Source organism: Capricornis sumatraensis, chromosome 10, assembly GCF_032405125.1.
Source record: "Capricornis sumatraensis isolate serow.1 chromosome 10, serow.2, whole genome shotgun sequence".
Classification (NCBI taxonomy): Eukaryota; Metazoa; Chordata; class Mammalia; order Artiodactyla; family Bovidae; genus Capricornis; species Capricornis sumatraensis.
In genome coordinates, this window is record NC_091078.1 from 34,699,030 (window position 1) to 34,722,270 (window position 23,241).

Sequence of the window (23,241 nt, forward strand, 5' to 3'; positions counted from 1 at the left end):
ATATCAGAGTGTATCACAGAGAATCATTCCACAAACTTCAATTACATTTTGGTCAGAAAGTTTATGAAAACACTAATCAATAGCTCTTTCCTTTCCCCTAACCTGCTCCTATTCCCACTTTCCCTTAAAAAAGTGGTCAGCTCATAGCAGCTCCTTCAAAAGGACTAAATACTATATAGCAAGGAAATAATTCTTGAGAGGAGCAGTGCTTTATGCATATACTAAAACAGGAAAGGATATCATATAAGAAAAAATATGCTCTTTCCCTCTTAGAGTGTGGGAAGTCTTATATGAGTTTTAAAGGTACATTAGACGCTGACTATTCTATTAATGAATCATACTGAAATCTCATTACTAATTTTTATAACCAAGGTATTTCCAACTAAACAAACACTTGTTCAGCAATTATGCTGCAGCTATTATTTTTAATGGAGCATGAAGATTACTGGTTTTGGATGTTTTGTGTTCTTTGTCAGTGACGGATCTCTTAACAGAGAGAGATAAGCCAGGATTTTTGTTCCTGGACTCCAAGACACTTACATGCATTTCAGGAGCACAGCGTCCTAACAGGTCAATCAAAGCTGCATAAAAGGTCATGATGGCATTTCCCATGTGGATGGTATCATCCTCTTCCTCTTCTGTATCACTTTCATGGATTTTTCAAAAGAAACAAAGATAAGCGAACAGGATAATAAAGTAACATTTCAGACTTGTTACATACTTTTCAAACAAAAGGGACCAGCATGGTAATTAGTTCTGCCTCCTCTGACACTTTTCACATATATGTTTAATAAACAGCTTATGATTTCTAAAAGAAAAAAATGGGTTAAAGATACAATTTGAGATTCTATCACCAAGAACACATGTGTGGGAGCTTTAATATTAAACATCCTTCGAAAGGAAAAAGTAGACTTGTTAATTTGATGGTTTCTGCTTACTTCCACTGGCAAATAGGATATTAACAAAGAAAATAACTGATGGATGGAAATGGTAAATTTGATTTTCTATACAACACACCACTAGAGAAAGGGTGATAAAGATCTGTCCTACAAGACTCCCAGAACAGTGATTTTCCCAGAGTACTTCATAAACGTGATTTCATTTACTTACCTTTCTGTTTACTCTGCCCAACCACCCGCTCCCAAGTAATATGACAAGAAAAATATAACTATTTCATTATCTCATTGATGAGAGATAAATCTGGATGGCCCTGAAAGATCATCTCATTCTTCCCTTTGGAGGCCTGGCAGACAGCTGCCTCAGCTGGACTTAACTGTCTGCAGAGTGACAGGAAGACTTGTTGACAATATTGTTCCTGGCCTGCCAAGGTTGTCTTCAAAGCTCTCAAGTGCACACCCACTCACATGATACTTGACCAGCAAGCTCTTGATGTACATTCTACTACTTAGAAAAACTAAGGGATCCCTAGTTGGTCAACAACTGACCAATAAATACATAACATGATTTTGGAGTGCTCCCATCCTGGAACACTTGCCTTAGAGTGAATGGAACACTTATCCCAGAACTTTAAGTGGGAAAACCAGGATTTGCAGGACAACTTCTCTGCTTGGAAATTTTCCTCCACTAAGCCTATCTGTTATATCTCTACCAACCGTGCTAGCAGTGTGGATACATGTCCCCCAAGCAGGACACTCAACTCCACAGATTAAAAGGATAGGAAGCTGAAATTCCCTGGTGCTCCAGTCATGAAGACTCCACACTCAACTGCAGGGAGACAGGTTCTAGATTTCAGGTGAGGAACTAAGATCCCAAATGTCATGTGATGTGGCAAAAAAAAAAGGTGTGTGGGGGGGCAACATGCCTGGGTGAACTTATTGCTGGAAGTGAGTTAACATATACTATGGAGAAATGTAAGTTAGTCACTGCCTCCCATTATCACCACCAAGACCTAAACAAAGCACTTTATTCCTCAAAATGACAACATCCCCTTTTCTTTACTTTGCCAATACACCAGTTTAATTAAGTCCCCATTCTCTTGCTAAAGGCCTCTTTCTCACTTACAAAGATCATGAAAACTCTTTCCAGGTATCCTCCCAGTAAACTCTAACTTTAAAGGTTCATCTGTCATCTTTTGTAATAACTCACTAAGCCATAGAGCCTTAAGAAAATTCACAAAATACATCTCCTTCTACAATCTCAATTTCTTTTTACTAAATCCACACAATATTCCTGATGTCTCTTTGTTCATTCACCCTATTCCAGCAGCAAATTCCATCCCTTCTTCCAAAACACATTTGATTTTCAGGGGGAGAAATCCTGAGTACTGGAGTATTATACTACAATTAAGAGAACAAAAATTTATTTTGTAAAACTAAAAGTCAAGAAGTATCGGTGAACTTTAAGAGTGTGTATATTTGACCTACGGGGTCCTGCTGGATCCAGTAGTTGGTGAGGGACCATCTCTAGAGGGATCCTCAGCTATTTTTATGGCTTCTTCCATGGCTGCGAGCAGGCCATTCCCACCTTCCCCCCTCAGGGCAGGACCAAAACACTCAGGCCTCCGGATGAGCAATCTCACCACGACATTTGCGTTCTCCTCCACGCTTTCCCCTGGGATCAAATGGGAAACAGGAGAAAAGAAGCATTGACTACGTGGAAGTTCAGAGGAAACAACATTATACTAATTCATTTACATTTGAAGAAAAATAACTAAAATCAAATAAGGCAGGAGCAGACCCAAAGTCCAATCCAAATGACTACGGTTCTGTACATAAAACACGGGAAAGCTCTTTTCTTTCATTTAACATTTTCAAAGTAAAGAAAAGCATGATGGAGACAGAAACTATCCATTTTTGTTAATTTGTTACATGGAGTGAAGATCCTAGCTATTATTAGAATCTAATGATATAAACAGCAAAAATCTAAGTGCCTAAACTTTTTAATTTAATAATGAAAGCCTAGCATGTATCAAAATAAATATTTTAAAATAAATGATTACTGTGAAAAAACTTAATGATTACAAAATAGTCAATATCTTTACTACTATTTACTTCCTTCATGAAAATGCTGGGATGCCTTTTTATTTTTTAAGTTTTAAAATAATGTTTTTAAAAGACCCTGCGAGATTCATCCTACCATTACAGAAGACAGCAAATCTGAGAAAGTCAAGATATCTCTCTCCTTCAACTGGATTCCACCCAATGTCTGGATAACCCTTTGACACTAGCATCTGGCAACTCTGCAGTCCACAACCAGCCAAATATCGAACCACCTAGAACAGAGAAGATAAGCATAAGCATCACCCATGGGGTGAGAACTCATATAGATGCTTGCACTGGACATGGTAAATCAAATCCTCAAAGGATGGTTTAAAAATCACTTGCAGAAACACATTCATTTTAATCTCATGACCATCTACATGAACTCTCTGTAATAAAACCATAGAAATCAAGAAATACTGACAAATCATAACAAGGTACTGTCACAGTAAAAATGTTTACAAAGCAACTTCATGAAAGAAAAATATCCCTAAATTTCATATCATCAGAGACTTTTACCCACAAGAGTTGTAATATTGATAAACTTCAAAAATGCCTAATGATCTCTGGCCCAATATAAAACCTGAATCCATCTGAGATATTGAAAGTTCCACCTGAGATATAATGATGTTTTAAAGAAGTTAATTACTCCCAAACTAAAGCATCAGTTTAATGGGGGATGGGTGTGTGTGAGAGGACACCCTAGAGAGGTAGAGAAACCTAAAGCTTAGAGAAGCTTAGAGTCAAATATCCTTAGGTTCAAATCTGACCTGTATTAGCACTTGGTCTATCATGAGCCATGTATCATGGCCCAGTGTCCTGAGCCATGGGTTTGCTATCTATAAAGTTTGGGGTAACACCCTCTTATCTTTCTGTTTTGTTAAATTTAACACATTAAAATTTCTGGTTAGCTTGGTCTTTTAAAATATTCCATCTTATGTGAATATTGATCCTCTACAAGATTTTATCACAGAATCAGTTTTAAAAAGAAATCCCTAAAGCAGATGGTAAGAGAAGCAACTTCTCAAAAAAAAAACAAAAAACCTACATCTAGCTCAGTCACAAGTGAAGTCAGTCTTAAAAATAAACACATAATACAGCTAAAAATATTTTAAATCATCCTTATTGAGGTATAATTTATGTACAATAAACTCATCTATTTAAAGTATAAATTCAATGAGCTTTAAGAGATTTATCCATCTGTAGAAACACCCACAGTCAAGATGCAGAGTGTTTCCATTACTTCTCAGATCCCATGCTTTTTGCAGTTCATCCCTCCCTACAAGTCTAGGTCTTGATCACCTGTTTTCTGCCACTACAGACTAGTTTGCATGTTCTAGGACACTGATACATGCAGTCACACACGTGGGTCTTTCTGAGTCTGGCTTCTTTCATTCAGAATAATGATTGAGATTCATTCTGTTAGAGTACATGTCAGCAATCCACTCCTTTTTAGAGCCTAATCATGGCATTTTGCTACTTATGGAAATACCCCAGTTTTGTTTTTTTTTTTTTTTTCCCAGCTGATGGACATTTGAGTTGTCTCCAGTTTTGGGGTCAGGTGAGTAAAATCATTATCAATATTCATGTACACATCTTTGTAGAGACATACGTTTATATTTCTATTGAGTAAATACCTAGTACTGGAAAAGCTACACATATATTTATGATAAGTGAATATTTAATTTATTAAAAATAATGCCAAACTGCTTTGCAACTGACTAACCATTTTTCACCCCAACAGCACTAGATGAGCGTTCCAGTTGCTCCAAAGCCTGCTCAGCATTCAGCACTGTCTACTTTAAAAAAAAAATTCTAGCCATTTTATCAGTGTGTAGATAGAAATATTTCAGATTATATATGGGAAAAAATGTTCCAGAGGTTATTCAGAGATGCAAAGCTACATGATGCTTGACTAGCACATCAGAAGGATTTGAGGAAGAATCCACTTTTTAATGCCTTCAACAGCTATGCACTGACTGGAAAAAAGTGGAGAGTGACAGAAAAAAAAAAAAAAGCCCTGTGCTCATTGGCCTTACATTATACAAAGAAGTCGATTTTGAAAAATACATATAGATTTCAAATATAATTTTAAACCATAAATATTTACACTATAGCACAGATATGGAAGAGTAGAAAGGTGACTTTGGAGCAATGACTGGAAGGATGTCTGGAAAAGAGCCATGAGCACATCTGGTGAAAGAGTGCTACAGATGGAGAGAACAGCAAGTACCAAGGCCCTAGGGCAGGCGCAGAGCCGGCACGTTCCATTCACAGCAATGGGACCAGTGTGGCTGGAGCAACAATAACTGGAGAGTGGCAAGAAATGAAGTAAGACAATACATGATATTCAGATAGGGTAGGAACTATTCAAATGCCTTTTACTGTTGCTCAAAGTGAGAAAGAAAGTCTAGAAGGTTCTGGGCAAAAGACTAACATGCAACGTTCAAGAGACTCACTCTGGCTGCAGGGGAGGCTCAGGTAGACTTATTTAGAATGTAACTGCAATTAAAACATCGGGGAAATCTATCCATATTTTGGTAAACATACATATGGCTTACTATGATTAGAGTGCACAGCCTTTAGTATACTGGCAATACCTTGCACTGTAATATGCAAACTTGTGTGATATAAATTATATACACGAGATGTTAAAACAACCTTTTAAGAAAGTAAAAATGCATAAAGTAAAAGTGACAGCAAATTATTGTGAAAGGACATAAACATCCAAGAATATAAAGTTGATTCTCTTTCCAAAGAAAAATGCATGTGATTGGAGAAAGTATCTTAAATTTCTTGTTCTTTATAACTTAAAATTATATTACATATAATAGTATGTATTATATATAATAACATAGTATATTAGTCATTCAATCGTGTCTGACTCTTTGCAACTCTAGGGACTCTAGCCCACCAGGTTACTCTGTCCATAGAATTCTCCAGGCAAGAATACTGGAGTGGGGAGCTATTCCCTTCTCTAGGGAATCTTCCCAACCCAGGAATCAAACCCATGTCTCCTGCAGCACAGATAGATTCTTTACTGTCTGAACCACCAGGGAAGTCTATTACATATAAGTGTAACATATTTATAATACATAGTATATTATAGTTATAACAACATATAATTATAACTATCTATAGCTAAATATCTTGAGAAACAACTATAAACAACTGTAATTCACACAAGCACAGCAGGCAGAGATTGTGCCTACCTTTTCCAGATCTGGCTCCCGCAAAGCTAAAGCTAGTTCATTATTATCCATCACCGAGGCTGCTGCCACATCCAGTGGTGTTGAACCTCTCATAGCTGGTGAGGCTGTTAATTAAAGCAAAGACGGAACAAAACCTGAATTGTACTCTAACTCTGAGTCCCATATAAAGGTTTCTATAGAATTTCATTTCTAAATACAATGCACATTGTGCCGATCCAAAATAATTTAAAGTTTAGTTTTAAAATCCAGTTTGTATAACCCTTTTATCTTAAAGATTCAATGAAAGTCATACATTTACTTACCAAGACCAACACTGCTGTTTTCCAGTAAATAACTGAGATGATCAAACATAGCTTTCTGATTCTGCCTACTTATACGACAGAAGTAACAGAGAAAACGGCAACAGTTGGCCACCATCTTCGGAAAAGTGATTTCCTACATAAAGAGCGTTTAGTTAGCTGGGAAAGTAAAGAATCTTTGTTAATAGTGAGTTCTGAAGTTAAGGTCTCAATCAGATTGAGCATCCATGTGTGCCCATGTCTACCAAGCCTCGGGTACTGAAGACCTCTGAATGTCCAGATGAGGGCTCACCTAGTCCTAGAGCTACCAAAAATCGAGCCTGGCACTAACAGGAAACCTAACTATTGTCAGTGGTTTGATATGGAATTAATCTACAGCCCTATACTTAAAGGTAGCATGAGCCTACTTTAGGATTCAGGCAGGCTCAACTGTGATTCTTGACGCCCACTATTAGCTGCGCTTCCTTGGAAAATTAAACAATCTCACTGATTCTGTTCTGCAAAATTGGAATAACATGGATAATAATATTTACTTTACGCAAAGGAAGGACAGTTCCATGAGGCATTTTGTAAAAAATACCCAGTTTAATATTTGGAACCACATAATAGGATGTTCTTATCATCAGCGTTGTTGTTGTATTAAGATTCCAGGAGTTCAGATCTTCCCTGACTGGCACATGACTAGTCTCCTGTGATGAACACCCTTCCTGGAAGGTCTGCCTGCTGGGCCCCAGCAAACATATCTCCCTTGACATCTAGATCTTATTCTAGTATACCACGGATAATCCTCAAAGACTCCAAGTTCTTATTAAACAGAATATTTTACAAATATCTTTATAAGTTTGTCTAACCAAGAGTCTGAACATGAGAAATATGGACTCAGGAATTCAGTGGAACCAACTGTTGTCTGAATCAAGGAAACGGTTGGGTCTGGAGAGCATGTTTTTGTTATGGACTTTGAATGTGATGGAAACGTATTTATTATAAAAAATTAGCATACAATTAACTGTTATAGTTTCTAAGTATCTTCTAAATGAGAATAATATAGAAAATAGCAAGTTACATGGCATTAAACAAATTATCAGGTTTCCCTGGTGACTCAGATGGTGAAGAATCTGCCTGCAATGCAGGAGACCTGGGTTCGATCCTGGGTCTGATCCCTGAGTCAGGAGATCCCCTGGGAAAGGGAATGGTAACCACTCCAGTATTCTTGCCTGGAGAATTCCATGGACAGAGAAGCCTGGTGGGCTTTAGCCCATGGGATCACAAAGAGTCAGATACAACTAAGTGACTAACATGTTTACTTTTTCAAGCAAATTATCAATATCAAAGAAAAAACTTCAATCAGACCTCTTTATCTGCAGGTTACACATCTGCAGATTCAACCAAAAAGCAAAAATTACAGAATGTTCTCAAAAGCAAAACCTGAGTTTGCTATGTGCCAGTAACTATTTAGATAGCATTTATGTTAGGTATTATAAGTGATCTAGACATGATTCAGAGTATATGAGAGAATGTGCATAGGTTTTACACAAATACTAAGCATTTAACCTAAGGGACTAGAGAATCTGCGGATTTTGGTATCTGCACTAAGGTCCTGGAACCAATCACCTGTGGATCCTGTTAGGGTGACACCCCCACAGGGGTAGAAGCACAGCCACCTCTCAATCTGTAAGGGATTGTTTAAAAAACAGTCCTAAGAGGGTTTACAAAACCCACATCAAGAATACACAATGAATGTACTCTAGGAGGTTGTAGCAAATGGCATCCCAAGAATTAAAGGGTTTCCTTTACCTTGGACTCTCCGCCTCCAAGGACATTCACCATGACCTCCATCACTGTCTCGTGCATCCCAAGCGCCCTCATGAGATTAGGATGCTGGTAAAACACTTTATTGTTCATGATATCCCTAGAAAGGACAACACAAGGATAAGCGAAGCAAAGAGTTATAGCAAAATTTAAACAAAAAATTTATCTGAGATTATGATAAGTATTCTGGAAGTAATTATTGGGACGTATGGACAAGTAAGAGAAATGATCACCAAACCTTAAAAGTAAATAAGGCTAATTGGGCTTTCCTCAAAAATACAGAAAGTTTTCCAAAGATATTATACAAATTGTTTATTCTTTTTAATTGCAAGAAATGTACTAATTAAGTAAATATTCATTTATATGACATAGAGTTTGGGACACTTATCATTCCTAATTCCATGGATATCCAAATTCAACCTTATTTTGTACAGAAATATGAAGCAGTGTTATTCCTACATTCTTAGGAAAGTTCTTATATAAATAACTGCTGTATAAGTATCTCTCCTTTTCATATACACTGTTTTTAGAACTATATTAATGATTTGTATGTTTAAGAACAGTGGTGTTATTTCCTGCTACATTTATGTTATTATTCTGGTGAAATTCTTTTAAAGGTGATGTATTCTCTAAGAGATACCAAACTAAACTGAAGTCCAGGTACAAGTAATCCTACTTATTAAAAGAGACATTTAATTTTTAAAAAATGGCAGGAAATGATACCTAAAATGTTTTATTATTATCGCATTATATATTATAATATGCATATAAAGGCATTTTTAAAGATCTTAATGTTTAACAATCATTGCAAAAGACAGCTCGGTTAATTTTTACATATATCAAATCATGCAAGAGTCTTTTTCATAAAACATTTTTCTGTCACAATCAAAGCAAGAAAATTACATACAACTGATAGGAAACTTGAAGTTTCCTTTTGAATCTGATTACCTTAACTGAGTTATTCATCTATTCATTTAGTCATATTCTGGCTATATCAAGAAAGTGGAATAGTATGATTATTTTCTTTTAGTTTTAGCTCTTCACTTTTAATTTATTAATCACTTTGTTCAGGTTGTGCTTATGAAGACAGCTTTTAGGTAGCACTATTCAGAAAAATGACTTGGGGGCCCAGGGCTAATTGTGTGTGTGTTCAGCTGCACGGTTGTGTCCGACTCTGCAGCCCCACAGACTGTAGCCCTTCAGGCTCCTCTGTACATGGAATTTTCCAGCCAAGAATACTGGAGTGGGTTGCCATTTCCTACTCCAGATCTTCCTGACCCAGGGATTGAACCAGCGTCTCTTGTGTCTCCTGCATTGGTAGGCAGATTTTTTACCACTGTGTCACCTGGAAAGCAACCCAGGGATATAGATCTGATCTATTTCATGCAAGGACAAACGAGGTAAAGGCATCCTTTCCTTCACAAATGATAGCAGCGTATTTGCCAAGAGAACCTCAACTCTCAAACCACAGATGTAATCATGAGATTTCTCCTCCTGCTAATTCAAATCCTTTTACATGACCTAACTTTGGAAGGTATCTAATTTAAAAATCTCGTTTCCTTTTAGTTAAAGGTAAATTAAATGGATCTTTAATTCTACCACCAGCAGGCAGGCTGTCACTCATCAAATGTGTCACTTTGGGATCTTTCTAATCCCACAAAAAATGTAGCATTTTATCTTGTTTCATAATCATTTTGAGTTTTATCCCTATTGAGTGATGTATATGTTAACAGCACCTCTTACTGTTACATGGTCATTTAGGAAGAAAGTGCTCTCCATTTCCTGGAAGGCTTTCTTTCTCATTTAATTAAGAAGACTTCTCACCAGACGCTCCCTCAGGTTAGATTTAAGCACTAATATTCCCAAAAAAGGCTCATGCACAGACAGTAATAAATAAAGAACATAAAATTAGCTTATGTTGTTTCAGTCTCTTTGTCCCAAAAGTACACTGATTTTCAGTATGCAATCATTATAAGGATTTCTGGAATATAACCTCTCCAGTTTATGATTTCAAATATTTAATAGCCCCACAGGAAATATATAGTATAATGTTTTGAATTTAAAATGTACATAAATATCACATAATTTGTGTCTTTCCATACTTTTTTTTTCTTCCCCCCTCAGAATAAATTTTTTAGCCAGAGGAAACATCGGTTATTCTGTTTCCTTAGTTGTTTTTCAAAGAGCCAGCTCCAAGGTTTTTTAATCCTATTTATTGATTACTTGTGGATGGTAAAGGATCTGCCTTCAGTGCAGGAGATTCCTGGAGAAGGGAATGCCTAGCCAGTCCAGTATCCTTACCTGGGGCATTCCACGGACAGAGGAGCTTGGCAGGCTACAGTCCACAGTGTCACACAGCATGACTGAGTGACTCACATACACACACATTAGTAGTATTTTATTTTACCTATGTCACTAGATATCATTATCTCTTTTATCTGTTATTCATAGAACCAGATTAGCTTTTTTGGTAGTGAGGGGCCTAAGTATTTGTCTTTTGCATCACTTTTCAGCATTCTACATTCCAGATTTTTACATCTTTACATTTAGGTATTTCTTTCTTATGAATATCATATAGCTTAATTTAAGCTTTTATTTTTCTCTGGTTATTTTAATTCTCTTATATTTTCTTTTTTAAAGAATTTTTTTGCTGTGGACCATTTTTAAGTCTCTGTTGAATTTATTACAATATTGCTTCTGTTTTATGTTTTAGATTTTGGCCATGAGGCATGTGGGATTAGCTCCCCAAGCAGGGATTGAATCCACACTCTCCGCACTAGAAGGTGAAGTCTTAATCACTGGACCACAGGGAAGTCCCTCTCTCATATTTTCTGATTCCCAAACCATGCAAGCTTGTTAATGATTGCCTACATATATGCATATATGTGCCAGTAACAAACTCCCTGAAACAGATTACCTCCCACTCTTCTGAATTCCATTTTCTTTTTCATATATACATACAGCTTTTAGAAGGCCTTTCAGTGAGGGACTATAAGTAAACATTTTGAAATTTCTGTGTTTTGTCCTTACTCTTGAATATGGAATATAAACTCCAATATTCAAATCCACATGAAGCACAAGCTTATGATGATAAAACTGTAGTTGAGTAACACATTCTAAATAAAGATTTATTATTTTGTGGTCTGTTAGAACTTTGTAACCTTTTGTTGAATTATGATCACTAGTTTTGCAGTTGAGAATTCTAAACAGTGTTTCTTTTCAAGTGTCTCGGCTTTTCAATTTGCTTTCAAAATATTCTATTTATCACTGGCTTTATGGAGTTTCACTACAATCTATCCAGCTGTGGATGTGGAACTATTTGTACTCTGCTGCTGCTAAGTCGCTTCAGTCATGTCCGACTCTGTGAGACCCCATAGACGGCAGCCCACCAGGCTCCCCTGTCCCTGGGATTCTCCAGGCAAGAACACCGGAGTGGGTTGCCATTTCCTTCTCCAATGCATGAAAGTGAAAAGTGAAAGTGACGTCACTCAGTCGTGTCCGACTCTGTGCTCTAGGAATAAGTAAATTCATGTTTGTCATCAGTTCTGAAAATCTCAAGCCAACAGCTCTTCCAAGTTCTCCTGCTATAGGTCATCTATTCTGTCTTTTCCATAAATCCTACTCAGCATATTAAGGATCTTATACTATTCCCCAGGTTTCTTAACTTCTCCATCAGTGCTGCATTACTAATCTCCTCAGATCTATGATTCTATGTATTAATTCTCTTCAGTTTTATTTATCTACACTTTTGGTACTTTTATTAATTACTGCTCTTAATGCCAACTATTATATTTTTCACTTCTAGAACTTCTCTGTGGATATTTTTCAATTTTTCAAGGACTTTCTGTGTGTCTCATTTTGAGGATTTCATTTGTTTCTTAGCATTTTTAAACATTTTAGATATAGTACCTTTGTGTTCTCTTTCTGGCTTTCTATGATTTGAAGTTCTTGGGGGAGGTGTTCTAACTCTACTCTTCATTGTATCTGCAGACCTGCCTATGGTGGACTGTTTCCTTAGGTGCTCTGCACTTTCTGACCGGGGGCTAATCTTTGGTAGCATGGAGGCTTTTCCTGTTCAGAGTGAACTGAGTTGAGAAAGCATAGCTTCAGGTCAAATTTTATGTTTTGTATTTTCTCAGCTAGTGGATGCTTAGACTATGCATGAGGCATAAATGCTAACCCTGTCTAAGGCAAGCAGATGTCAACTGCTACATATAGGATGGATAAATAAAAAGGTCCAATTGTATAGCACAGGGAACTATATTCAATATTTTGTGATAAACCATAAAGGAAAAAAACATGAAAAAGATAACAAAAACATATCTATATATAGAAGATATACAGATATATCTGAAGATATATATGTGTATATATATATATATATATGAATCACTTTGTTGTATATCAGAAATTGAGACAACTTTGTAAATCAACTATAATTCAATAAAGAAAATGTTAACCCTGAAACTTACATAAAGTACAACCTATGATGTTGAATTTTCAGAATAGTTGTTTTACCCCCGTTATTTTCTCAGGAGACATGGAGAAACTTCTTTATTATCTCCTGCTGGTAATATTTGTACCCCTATGGATTTTATTATGTTTTTATTAATCTGTATGTTTATATGTGATTTGATATCACTGAGAAACTAATAAAAAAACAAATCTAAGATATTTGTTATGTACCACAGCCACCTTGGCATCTAGCTGTAAAATTAGTCATGCTTTATTATTGAGTAATTTTCCTATTTAGCTTTAAAACATAATCTCTAGAATCTCATGATCATAAAATCTAAATGGTGTATTTATGCTAAAGTGCCCACTGTATTACTACTGGAATAAACAATTAGAAAGAAGACATGTATAAGTCAAAGGTTATAATATCAACAGTTAAATAACTTACCCTAATCCACGAATCATTAGTTTCTCTTCCTCTTTGCCCATTCTCACACTTAGCAGAGAACGAATCTGACCAAGAGATGCCAGCAGATTGATGGTATCCTCCACAGAAACACCATTTATAGTGTAGGTCTTTGGGAGAGCCCGTACCAGACCCCCAATGCCATCATACTGTCGATGGAGCAATACAAACATGGCCCTCACCAACTCAGGGTCTTCAATTACAGACTCTTGAGCCCATCGGACCATGGTCTCAGAAATCAACTGCTGAAGAGTGGCTGCAAAGTAATCATGGATACTTCTTAAGAAGGGAAAATAATAAGGCAGATTAGATGGGCATTTCAAACATATTTCAGATAACCCAAAAGTGAAAGTGAAGTCGCTCAGTCATGTCTGACTCTTTGCAACCCCATGAACTGTAGCCTACCACGCTCCTCTGTCCATGGGATTTTCCAGGCAAGAATACTGGAGTGGGTTGCCATTTCCTTCTCCAGGGGATCTTCCCGACCCAGGGATCAAACCCAGGTCTCCCACATTGTAGGCAGGCTACAGTCCAAACAGGGTTGCAAAGAGTCAGACACACTTTACTTTTCACCAATTTTAACCAAATATAAAATTTAGATAAAAGGCCAATATACTTCTACATATCTCAAAACCATGTAGTCATTGTTAATAGGTCAAAATCATAAACCTGATAATAACAGAAAATGCTTCATAAGAAACTCTGAACTCTGATTTTGAAGACCTGACTCAAATGTGGTTGTGATACTGAAAAATAAATTTAGAAATAATTATATGGATAAAAGGTTTCCACTGTAAGTTAGTGGGAAAAAAGACAAAATTTACATGGGTTTGTTTTTTTCTTTCCATAAAAGCTGATAATAAACTGACACCGCCTCTTAAATGAATAGAGTCTCAGAAGTGAGACAGTAAATCAGCTGATCTCATAGACCTACTTCATGAACCCTTTCTGGATGAGTGTGCAGGTCTGAGAGACCCGTTGCCTCAGTGTGCTTTATTTGGTTTCACAGAATGAATCAGAAATGCATAAGGCTTTAGAAAATATTTCCAAACCAAAATATAGTTACAGACAATATCTATTTAAACTTTAAAAAAAGGTTTATTTAACTTGATGTAAGAATATTTGAAGGTCAACAGCAAATATTTAGATATGAAGGCTAAATTATTCATTTTATACTTTCTCTTGATAGACTCTGATCCAATTCCTTTCTTAATTTATTTATTTTAATTGGAGGCTAATTACTTTATAATATTGTAGTGGGTTTTGTCATACATTAACATGAATCAGCCATGGGTATACATCTGTTCCCCAAAATCTTTCCTTCTCTAGGGATAGCCCATCCATCCTTACAAAACTGCCATCTCTCAATCTGTTCCTGCAAATATAGTCTGATGCTGCTCTCTACTTCTGGTGGCTATGGGGATCTACTTAACAATCTGATTCTTGCAAGTTGCACATTCAATTTTCTCACTTGTTCATCTACTATGATATTTGTTCAAACAATGAATAAATGTCGTGGTGGAGTCATTTCGGCAGTGCCCTTTCATAGCTTACATGACTTCTTGGAGTCACTCTCAACTGGCTTTTCAGCTTGCTTCTTCTTCAGGTATGTCACCTTTTCTACCAAGGACAGCAGGCGTCCTCTAATAGTTAAATCGTTGTTTCCGTCCAGAGACCTATCTTCATCCAGCTCAATTCCTAGTAGGAAGAAGACAAAGAGAAATAAGAAAAGAACAAATAATGTTTAAAAAATACATTGAGGGGAAAGAATTCTCAGGTTTTGCAATTTTTTTCCACTCATAGCTTAAAGCAATGCTACCATGCCTAAAACATCTGAGGAAATCAAGTTGAGTGATCTTTCCCACTAGCATTCACAGGTAAGATTCATTCATTGCTCTCTTTTTCTGCTTTCTCTTTCCCCCTGTTTTTGTGAGACTGGAGCTATCAGCAGCTAGCACAAAATATAAAGCCAAGCAGAGAGCAAAAATACTCTTTTAGGAGTTAAAATCCATTCTACTACTTAAGCTAACCTTAGACATCTCCTGACCTTGGGCACTGTCTAGACCTATGGTTCTGCCCTCCCTAAACACCCTGCTGGCTTTTTATCCTCCTTACCTGCCTTCAAAAATATCAATGATATTTTAATAATTTGAGAGACAGAGAGTACATATCTAGTTAGATATCTAAAACTAAGGAATATTTTATGTCTGATGCAATAATTCTACCATTTTAGAGTATCCCTTTATTTATAGCATATGTGTTTATATACTTATTTATAGTATAACCTTCTGGCAGTAATTTAGTGGTTCTCATTCATAAGCTGAATTAATATACTTTTACTGTCTTCATTAAAATAAAATACCATTTAAGATATGACTAATTTGTTTTCTTTCATCGAGACACAGACTTATTCATATCACCCCATAAAGAGAGGAAAAAACCAACTGACTGGATTCAGAACATCCAATCAATTCCATTTTTAAAGTTCTTAGAATCAAAAGAGGGGTATATGTGCTCAGTCAGGTCCAACTCTTTGCAACCCCATGGACTGTATAGCCCGCCAGGCTCCTCTGTCCATGAGATTATCCTGGTAAAAATACTGGAGAGGATTGCCATTTCCTCCTCTAGGGGATCTTCCCGACCCAGGGACTAAATCTGTGTCTCTCACATTGCAGGCAGATTCTTTATCACTGAGTCATCTGAGAAGCCCCCAAAAGAGGAAATAATTGCCTTAACAGATTTGGGATACTGACCTACAACTTATCGAAGGAGTTCTTTAGGCATTAATTAATTTCAAACCTGCCAGATTTCCCATGTCAGTCCTTAAAAGGGGCCCCTTAACCAGCTGAAATATAACAGTCTATGAACAAACTTCTTAAGACTAAAACAACTTAAAACTTCCCTCTTTGACAAAAGTACCTGGTTACATGCCCCCATTCCCTGGGTCACTAACAGAAGAAGATGGAACAAGAAAAGAATGTTGGTCATGTTCTGCTTGGCTTTAATGCCTTTCTGATCTCTATACCCCTCAAGACTTTCCACATCAGAACTTTTGTACCAATAATATGTATACTAAAATATATATTCTGTAAGAGTTATAGGTCAGGAAGACCCTACCACAATGTGTCATCAAATCTTCGTGAAAATCCAAGAGTTGGTCTCGGATTTCTTCAGGACATGGACATTCACTTTTGTCATCCTTAAAATTGAGAAGCATATTGATCTGAAAGTTTAGAAAAAACAAGAGGAAGAACTAGAGTAAAAGAAAAGTGAATCTAGGAATAGCATAATAAAGAAAATTATAAAAATCAATAGTGTTCAAACTCTGCTTTTGAGTATTCGTGGACTCATACCCAACAGATGAAAAATCACTGTCTATTTATTACTCAATCCAACAAATAACACAATCAAATAATTCAAAGCTTAGCATGCTAAAATAGTCATATTATTTGAGTCTTCTTTCTCAATTTCATAAAATGTTAGACCTGTGTATACTTAGTGTTCTTAAACCAATTATGACCTAAATTTACTTTTTAAATTTTTATTATCCTTCTAGATGTTTTTCTAGCTAATTTCCATGCATTATTGACTATTTTAAAGAACTATTTGTTAGAAAGATACAGAAAAGAAGGAAAACCAAACATAACTGAAGAGCTATATAATGGATCACTATGTCTTTTCTAATATTAATGGTTTAATTGAACAAACTGTAAGAAACTTTCTTCCATTTGTTTTGTTTTAGATACAATAGTATTAAATTCATGAAGGAAGAAAAGTCTGTTCCATAATTTTCTTTTATGAAACAATTGTAAGTTTTCCTTTTAGAGTTTTATGTATGCAAAATTTTTGTTACACTATTATTTTGAGAAAATTATAGATTCATATGCTATTATAAGAAATAACACAAAGAGATCCTATGTACTCTTTACTCTGTTACCCCACTATAGTGACATCTTGCAAAACAGTAGTGCAGAATCACAACCAGGATACAGGCTCTGATACAGTCAAAAGACAGAACAAGTCCATCACTTCAGGAGCCCTCCTGTTAACCCTTTTATAACCACACCCTCTTCACTCTTGCTTGCTCTTCATCCCTAATTCCTATCAACCACTAATCTGTTCTCCATTTCTATATTATTGGCATTTCAAGAACATTATACAAACAGAATCATACAGTATGTATACATACTACATACATATATAATACATACATGTATTCCCATATTATCCTTTTGCCATCTGTAGTCTGTAGCGATATCTCACTTCATTTCTGATTTGGTAATTTGTGTCTTTGTTACTTGCTAATTCCTTTACAATTTTATTGGTTTCACTAATTTTTAAAAATAACTAGCTTTTGGATTCATTGATTTTTTAAATTGTCCTCTTTGCAGTTTCATTCATTTCTCCTCTGTTCTATATTACTGCCTTCTTTTCGCTTATTTGGGGCTTATGTTGTTCTTTTTCTAAATTCTTGTGATGGCAGTTTAGATTATTACTTTGAGTCTTTTGCTCTTTTATATGTAAGTATTTAATGCAATAAATTTCCCTCTCACACAGTTTCGGCTGTTTCCACAAAATTTGATATGTCATATTATCACTTTCTTTCAGTTCAATGTATTTTTTATTTTTTTCTTGAGACTTGTTCCTTGAACTAAGTGTGTTGTTTAGTTTCCAAGTGTTCAGAGATTTGCCTGTTATATTTCTGTTACTAATTCTAATTTGATTTATGGTCAAAAACCGTTCTGTATGAAAAAAAAATCAATTCTTCTCCATTTGTTGAGGTTGCTTCATGGCTCAGGCTATAATCTATCTTTGCAAATGTTTCAGACATTTGAAAATAAAACTGTATTCTATTATTGGGTGGAATGTCCCATAAATATATAAATATAAATTTCTATAGTGATAACACTAGCATTCTTGCTGATTTTCTATCTTGTCCTTCAAATATTTAGAAAGGGGCGTTAAAGCCTCCAACCTTTGTCTATTTCTCCTTTCAATTCTATGTTGACTTCACGTATTTCGCAGCTCTGCTGTCTAGTGCATACACATTTGTCTTCTTGGTGGATTGATCTCATATTCTTATATAATGTTTCTATCTGTGATGAATTTCTTTGCTCTGATATAGTCATCTCACTTTCTTTTAATTTTTTATAACATATATTTTTCATCCTTTTTACTTTCAACATATCATTACATTTTAAGTGAATTTCTCAAAGACAGCATATAGTTAAGCCAAGCTTTTAAAATTCACTGTCAATCTCTCTTACTTTGTGTATTTAAATCATTTATACTCATGAATTTATTGATATGTCTTTCATTTTACTTGTTTTCTGTTTGTTTTCTTTCATTTATTTTTCCAAAGTGCTTTGGGTTCCCTGAACTATTTTTAAGATCCTATTTGGAACTATCCATCGTATTTTTTAGTGTATCCCTTTGCATAGCTATTTTGGTGGTTACACAGGATATTATATTAATATATACATAATTTATCTCAGTCTACTGGTATTAACACTCTATCAGTTTAAATGAAATACAGAGACTTTATCTTCCTTTATGTCCCTTATTCACCACCACTGAAAATACAATTGCCTTAAATATTTAGTAAGCATACATTTAGAATATATCAGAGTTACCATTTTTGCTTTGCCCATCAAGCATAGTTTAGAAGGCTCAAGAGGAGAAAAAAATTGTATTTACCCTTATTTTAACACTTTCTGTAGGGTAAGGGAGTTAGAGAAGGCAAGGTTCAGAAAAAGAACAAGACCAGCACTTTACAGGAACAGATCACCTTTAATGAAGCGAGAAGGGGCAGCAGTCAGATTGGTGAGCTGCTGCACTAACCCAAGAAAAGGGTAAGTATACATAGGCATATATGTGGAAATCTACTGTCTTAAGGGGGCCCATTCTTCTCCAAGGTTGTTCACAGTAGTTATCTCTTAACCGGCTGGGGCAAGGAATTCTGGAGATCAGCCAGAAGCTGGGACCGGCTTGAGAGGTAGGCTTAATCAACCCCAATGTCCATTTTTCCCTTCTGGTGAGAGAGTTTTTGAGAGTTTTTGTTTTGCATAATGGTGGAGAGGACCCGGAGGGGAGTTTTAACTCCAGGCTATTTTGAGCCTTGTAACTTTCCTTCACTGTCTGTTGTTTTTTCTTCTTTCCTGATTTTTCAAATTTTCTTCTTTCATCATTTCCTTTCTGTTTAAAGGACCTCCTTTAGGTATTCTTCCAGGATAATCCAATTCTGGTAGTTTTCCTTCATTTGAGAAAATCTTGATTTCCCCTCAATTCTGAAGGATATTTTCATTGCATATAGAATTATGGTTAACAGGTCTTTTCTCTCAGCACATGAAAAATGCTGTGCCACTTCCTTCTGTCCTCCGTATTTTCTGATGAGACACTCATTGTCACTTGACTTGTTTTTCCCTTCCAAGTTTCATTTGTTTCTTGGTATTATCAAGATTTTTCTCTTTCATGTTCAGAAGCTTGACTACAATATGCTTTGACTTAGATTTGGGGTGTATCCCATTTGGAGTTTACTCAGTTTCTTGAATCTCTACCTTTTGCCAAATTTGAAATCTTTTCAACCATTATTTTTTCAAGAATGTTTTCATTTCACTCTCTCCTATCCCTCTGGAAATCTAATGCCATAAATGTTAGACCTTTTGCTATATTGGCACTGGTACCCCAAGCTCTATTTTTTCACTGTTATTTTCTATTTTGGGGGCTAAATAACATCTATTCTCTCTTCAGTTCAATAATTTTTTTTTCTTTTTCCCCTCCATTGTGCCTTTTAATCCATCTATTGATGATTTTTAATTCGGACATCATATTTTTCAGTTGCAGAATTTCCATTTGGTTCTTCTTTGTAGCTTCTATTGTTTTTGCTGAAACTTTTTTATTTTTGTCATCATAGAGCTGGTCTCTATTGATTGCCATTTTTCTTTCAAGTGTTTGCTGGATCTTGGTGTGATGAGTGGTTTTTAACTGAAATCTGAACATTTTTGGTAGTACACTATGAGACTCTGGAGAGGGAAATGGCAACCCACTCCAGTATTTTTGCCTGGAGAATCCCATGGACAGAGGAGCCTAGCAGGCTACAGTCCATGGGATCACAAGAGTCGGACACGACTTAGCAACTAAACCAGGAGACTTTGTTTCTTATGTAAACTTCTGACTTCTGATATCATCACTGCTAGGTGGCGTACAAGTCCATTTCACCACTTGACCTCCCTGAAGGAGAGAGCAGACCTCATTTCTGCTGGGTGAGGCTGGGAACAGTGGACCTGGACTCACACAACCCTGGCTGGAAAGGGTAAGAGCACCTTGATACGCCTCCCTCTGTGGCCTTATTGACCCTTTGGAAGGGATATGCCTCATTATCACTCAACCAGGATAAAGTCTCAGCTCCTCAGGGCCCCAGCTGGAGCACCTGTGTACAACCTGGTGAAAGCAGAAGTCCAAGCTCTCCACTCAGTGTCTGCTGGTTTGGGTGGGGGCTGTGGCACAAGGTTTACTGTGGTTTTCGGCTGGAGTAGCATGGCCATTACCTAAAAGTCTTCCTTCTTGCCAGAAAAACAGTTTTTCTGGTTCTTTGGCTAGATAGAGAAGGTATTTGTTGAGGCTTTTCTTGGTGTTTCTGAGTTGTTGGCTTCTTTAGCTCCAAGTTTGTCATAGATGAGGCAAAAAAATAATAATAATAATAACCCAGGGCACTCACCACCATGTCATTCCTCAGCTCCCAAGTTCCAGAGCCAGTCTTTCCTCTGTCTTTCATAGTCTTCTTATGTTTCCTTTTGTGTAATGTCCAGGGGTATAGTTGTACTTAGAAGGAAGAATAGGCAGAGGTATTCCATCTTTCCAAAAGCAGAAGTTTCCCAATAGTATTTTCACAAATGGAGTTACTCTGGGAGAAGCTGGATTTGTTCTCTGCTCAATAAATGTTATTTACAGCAATAAACACAATTCCATGTCCCTTCCCTCAAAGATTTTACATTCTGATGAAAAAAGATAAATTCTACAATTACTCCCTAAGTACCTCCATTCAGAGCTATCTTGGATACAGAGGGAAAGAGCAAGGTAAGATATTGAAGATGAGATCTGTATAAGTTATACCTTTTGACCATCATAGCTACTGGCTGAGCCAAAAAGTTCTTTTGGGTTTTTCTGTATCATCCTATGGAAAAACCCAAATAAACATTTTGACCAACACAATACATTTTGGTAATTTGTCACAGTCAGAGACCCATCCTGAGGCAGATGCCAGAAAGTTCACAGCCCTAGAATCGCTCCTTCTTGGATTTAGGCATAGGCTTCTGACTTGGCTGCACCCTAGGGAGACCTGGGTTTGGAGGTGAGCAATCAGAGGAAGACCCACAAAGAGGTGATCAATATTCCTGCAAGACTGGTGGCAGGGACATGGGGTTCTTCTAGGAGACACAAAATGAAGAGTATTAAGTCTTACAACCTGTCAAGGGTTCCTATTAGCTGGGGTGGTGCTGTGCCAGCCAACAAAGACCCCCCTGTGCTTGGATACTTTTCCTACTTGAAGAGCTTCAGAATCTGGCACACTGGCTTACTGCAAGGGTCCATAATATGCTTAATACCTTTTAATAAGTCTCTCACTTGTTTAAACTAACCAAGTAGATTTTATTGGTGAGACCTATGAATACTGACACAATGAACTTAGCCAGTGTAAAGAAAAACAGGAGAAAAAAACATACACTTGCAACTTCTGGTAAAATTCTGCAACGTGTCAAATACGAATGAACTAAAACCCAAAGTGAGGAAAGAAGACTTTTCCGTTCATTCTTATACCTGCTCTTGAGGCGGGGATCTGAATTCCTTTGTTTTCCTGGCTGTGAGTGCAGCTGACATGTTTAAGGCTTGCATAACTTCATTATATCGGAATCGTTGATTGTCCTGGAGCTTGGCTACAAAGTCATCTGAAAAGGCCACAATGGCTTCTATCCGGTGCCGGACCTGGCAGTCACAGAGGTATTGAAGTAGCAGGCACATCTAAAGAGATGATTAAAAAGTTTAATTTCTGAATTTTTCAATAGTTAATATATATCAAATCAAAATTTGTGACAGACACACTTAGTTGTCAACTCTTCTCCTTTATTAACAGAATCCTGATTTTATGTAGACAGCAGTGTGCTCAGTCCAGGGGATGAAATACAATTTGTCTAAGCTCAAATGGCAAATACCCTTTGATGTTCCTTCGATGAACACTTACTGGCCATCCTCCTACTGCAGCTAGAGGGGCTATAGCAAATGAGGTAGCTGAGGAAAAGTTTGCCAGGGGTCTTCTGGGAAAGCATTTTCACCATTAACAAAAGACTAGAATATCCTATTTTCAAAAACTGGCTAATGGCACTATCACTGATGGAAGAAGGAGGTAACACACTTTAGGATAAAAACCATAAACTGCGGATCACAGAAAGATATTACGGTCTAGGTTCCTGATGACACCATTAAACTACTACATTTGTTCTACAACTGTCTACCTCCAGACTCTGAATGTACGTTAACTAAGTGGTTCATTGCTTATTCATTAAATAGTCAGTTGGGTATTTTCTTACCAGAAGCCAAAAGGATTTTTAACTGATACAGTGCATCATAGAAACATGCCTTCCAGAGAATGTTCAGCCCAACTTTTGGGAAATATTTAAATATACTTTATACCAACTGTGATATAAATGCACAGCAGTGTTAGAGGACTTTAAATCCTCATATTCCACCATCCTAAATATAGCCGTTTCTGTCAATGCTACCTCTAAGCTAGCCCCAGGGCCTAAGCCCCTCTCTCCACCTGCTTTGTCCTACTCCAGTGGAAACACTGTCTTTTCAGCCTTGACCCTGCATGTCAGTCTCCCGACTAGGTAGGCTCTGGACCACCCTCTGTTACTCCCTTATCAATCTTCCTCACAGCAGCTATGTTGAGATTTTTTAGAATAGACTTATTCTGCTAAAATTCTTCAACGGTTTTAACTGAACTTAGA

At 36.6% G+C, this 23,241-nt stretch overlaps 1 protein-coding gene across 1 annotated transcript in view; it reads right to left on the bottom strand.

The window, feature by feature from the left end:
- RYR2 (ryanodine receptor 2) overlaps positions 1 to 23,241 on the bottom strand; it is a 578,200-nt gene that overhangs the window by 221,958 nt on the left and 333,001 nt on the right. Inside the window, exons 38-47 of the mRNA XM_068983081.1 lie at positions 22,055 to 22,255; positions 16,358 to 16,463; positions 14,795 to 14,938; positions 13,223 to 13,496; positions 8,305 to 8,419; positions 6,514 to 6,646; positions 6,212 to 6,315; positions 3,097 to 3,232; positions 2,385 to 2,571; positions 541 to 646 (exon numbers count right to left, since the gene is read on the bottom strand). Of these exons, the coding sequence (XP_068839182.1) occupies positions 541 to 646; positions 2,385 to 2,571; positions 3,097 to 3,232; positions 6,212 to 6,315; positions 6,514 to 6,646; positions 8,305 to 8,419; positions 13,223 to 13,496; positions 14,795 to 14,938; positions 16,358 to 16,463; positions 22,055 to 22,255 (1,506 nt within the window). The remainder of the gene's footprint in view (positions 1 to 540; positions 647 to 2,384; positions 2,572 to 3,096; positions 3,233 to 6,211; positions 6,316 to 6,513; positions 6,647 to 8,304; positions 8,420 to 13,222; positions 13,497 to 14,794; positions 14,939 to 16,357; positions 16,464 to 22,054; positions 22,256 to 23,241) is intronic.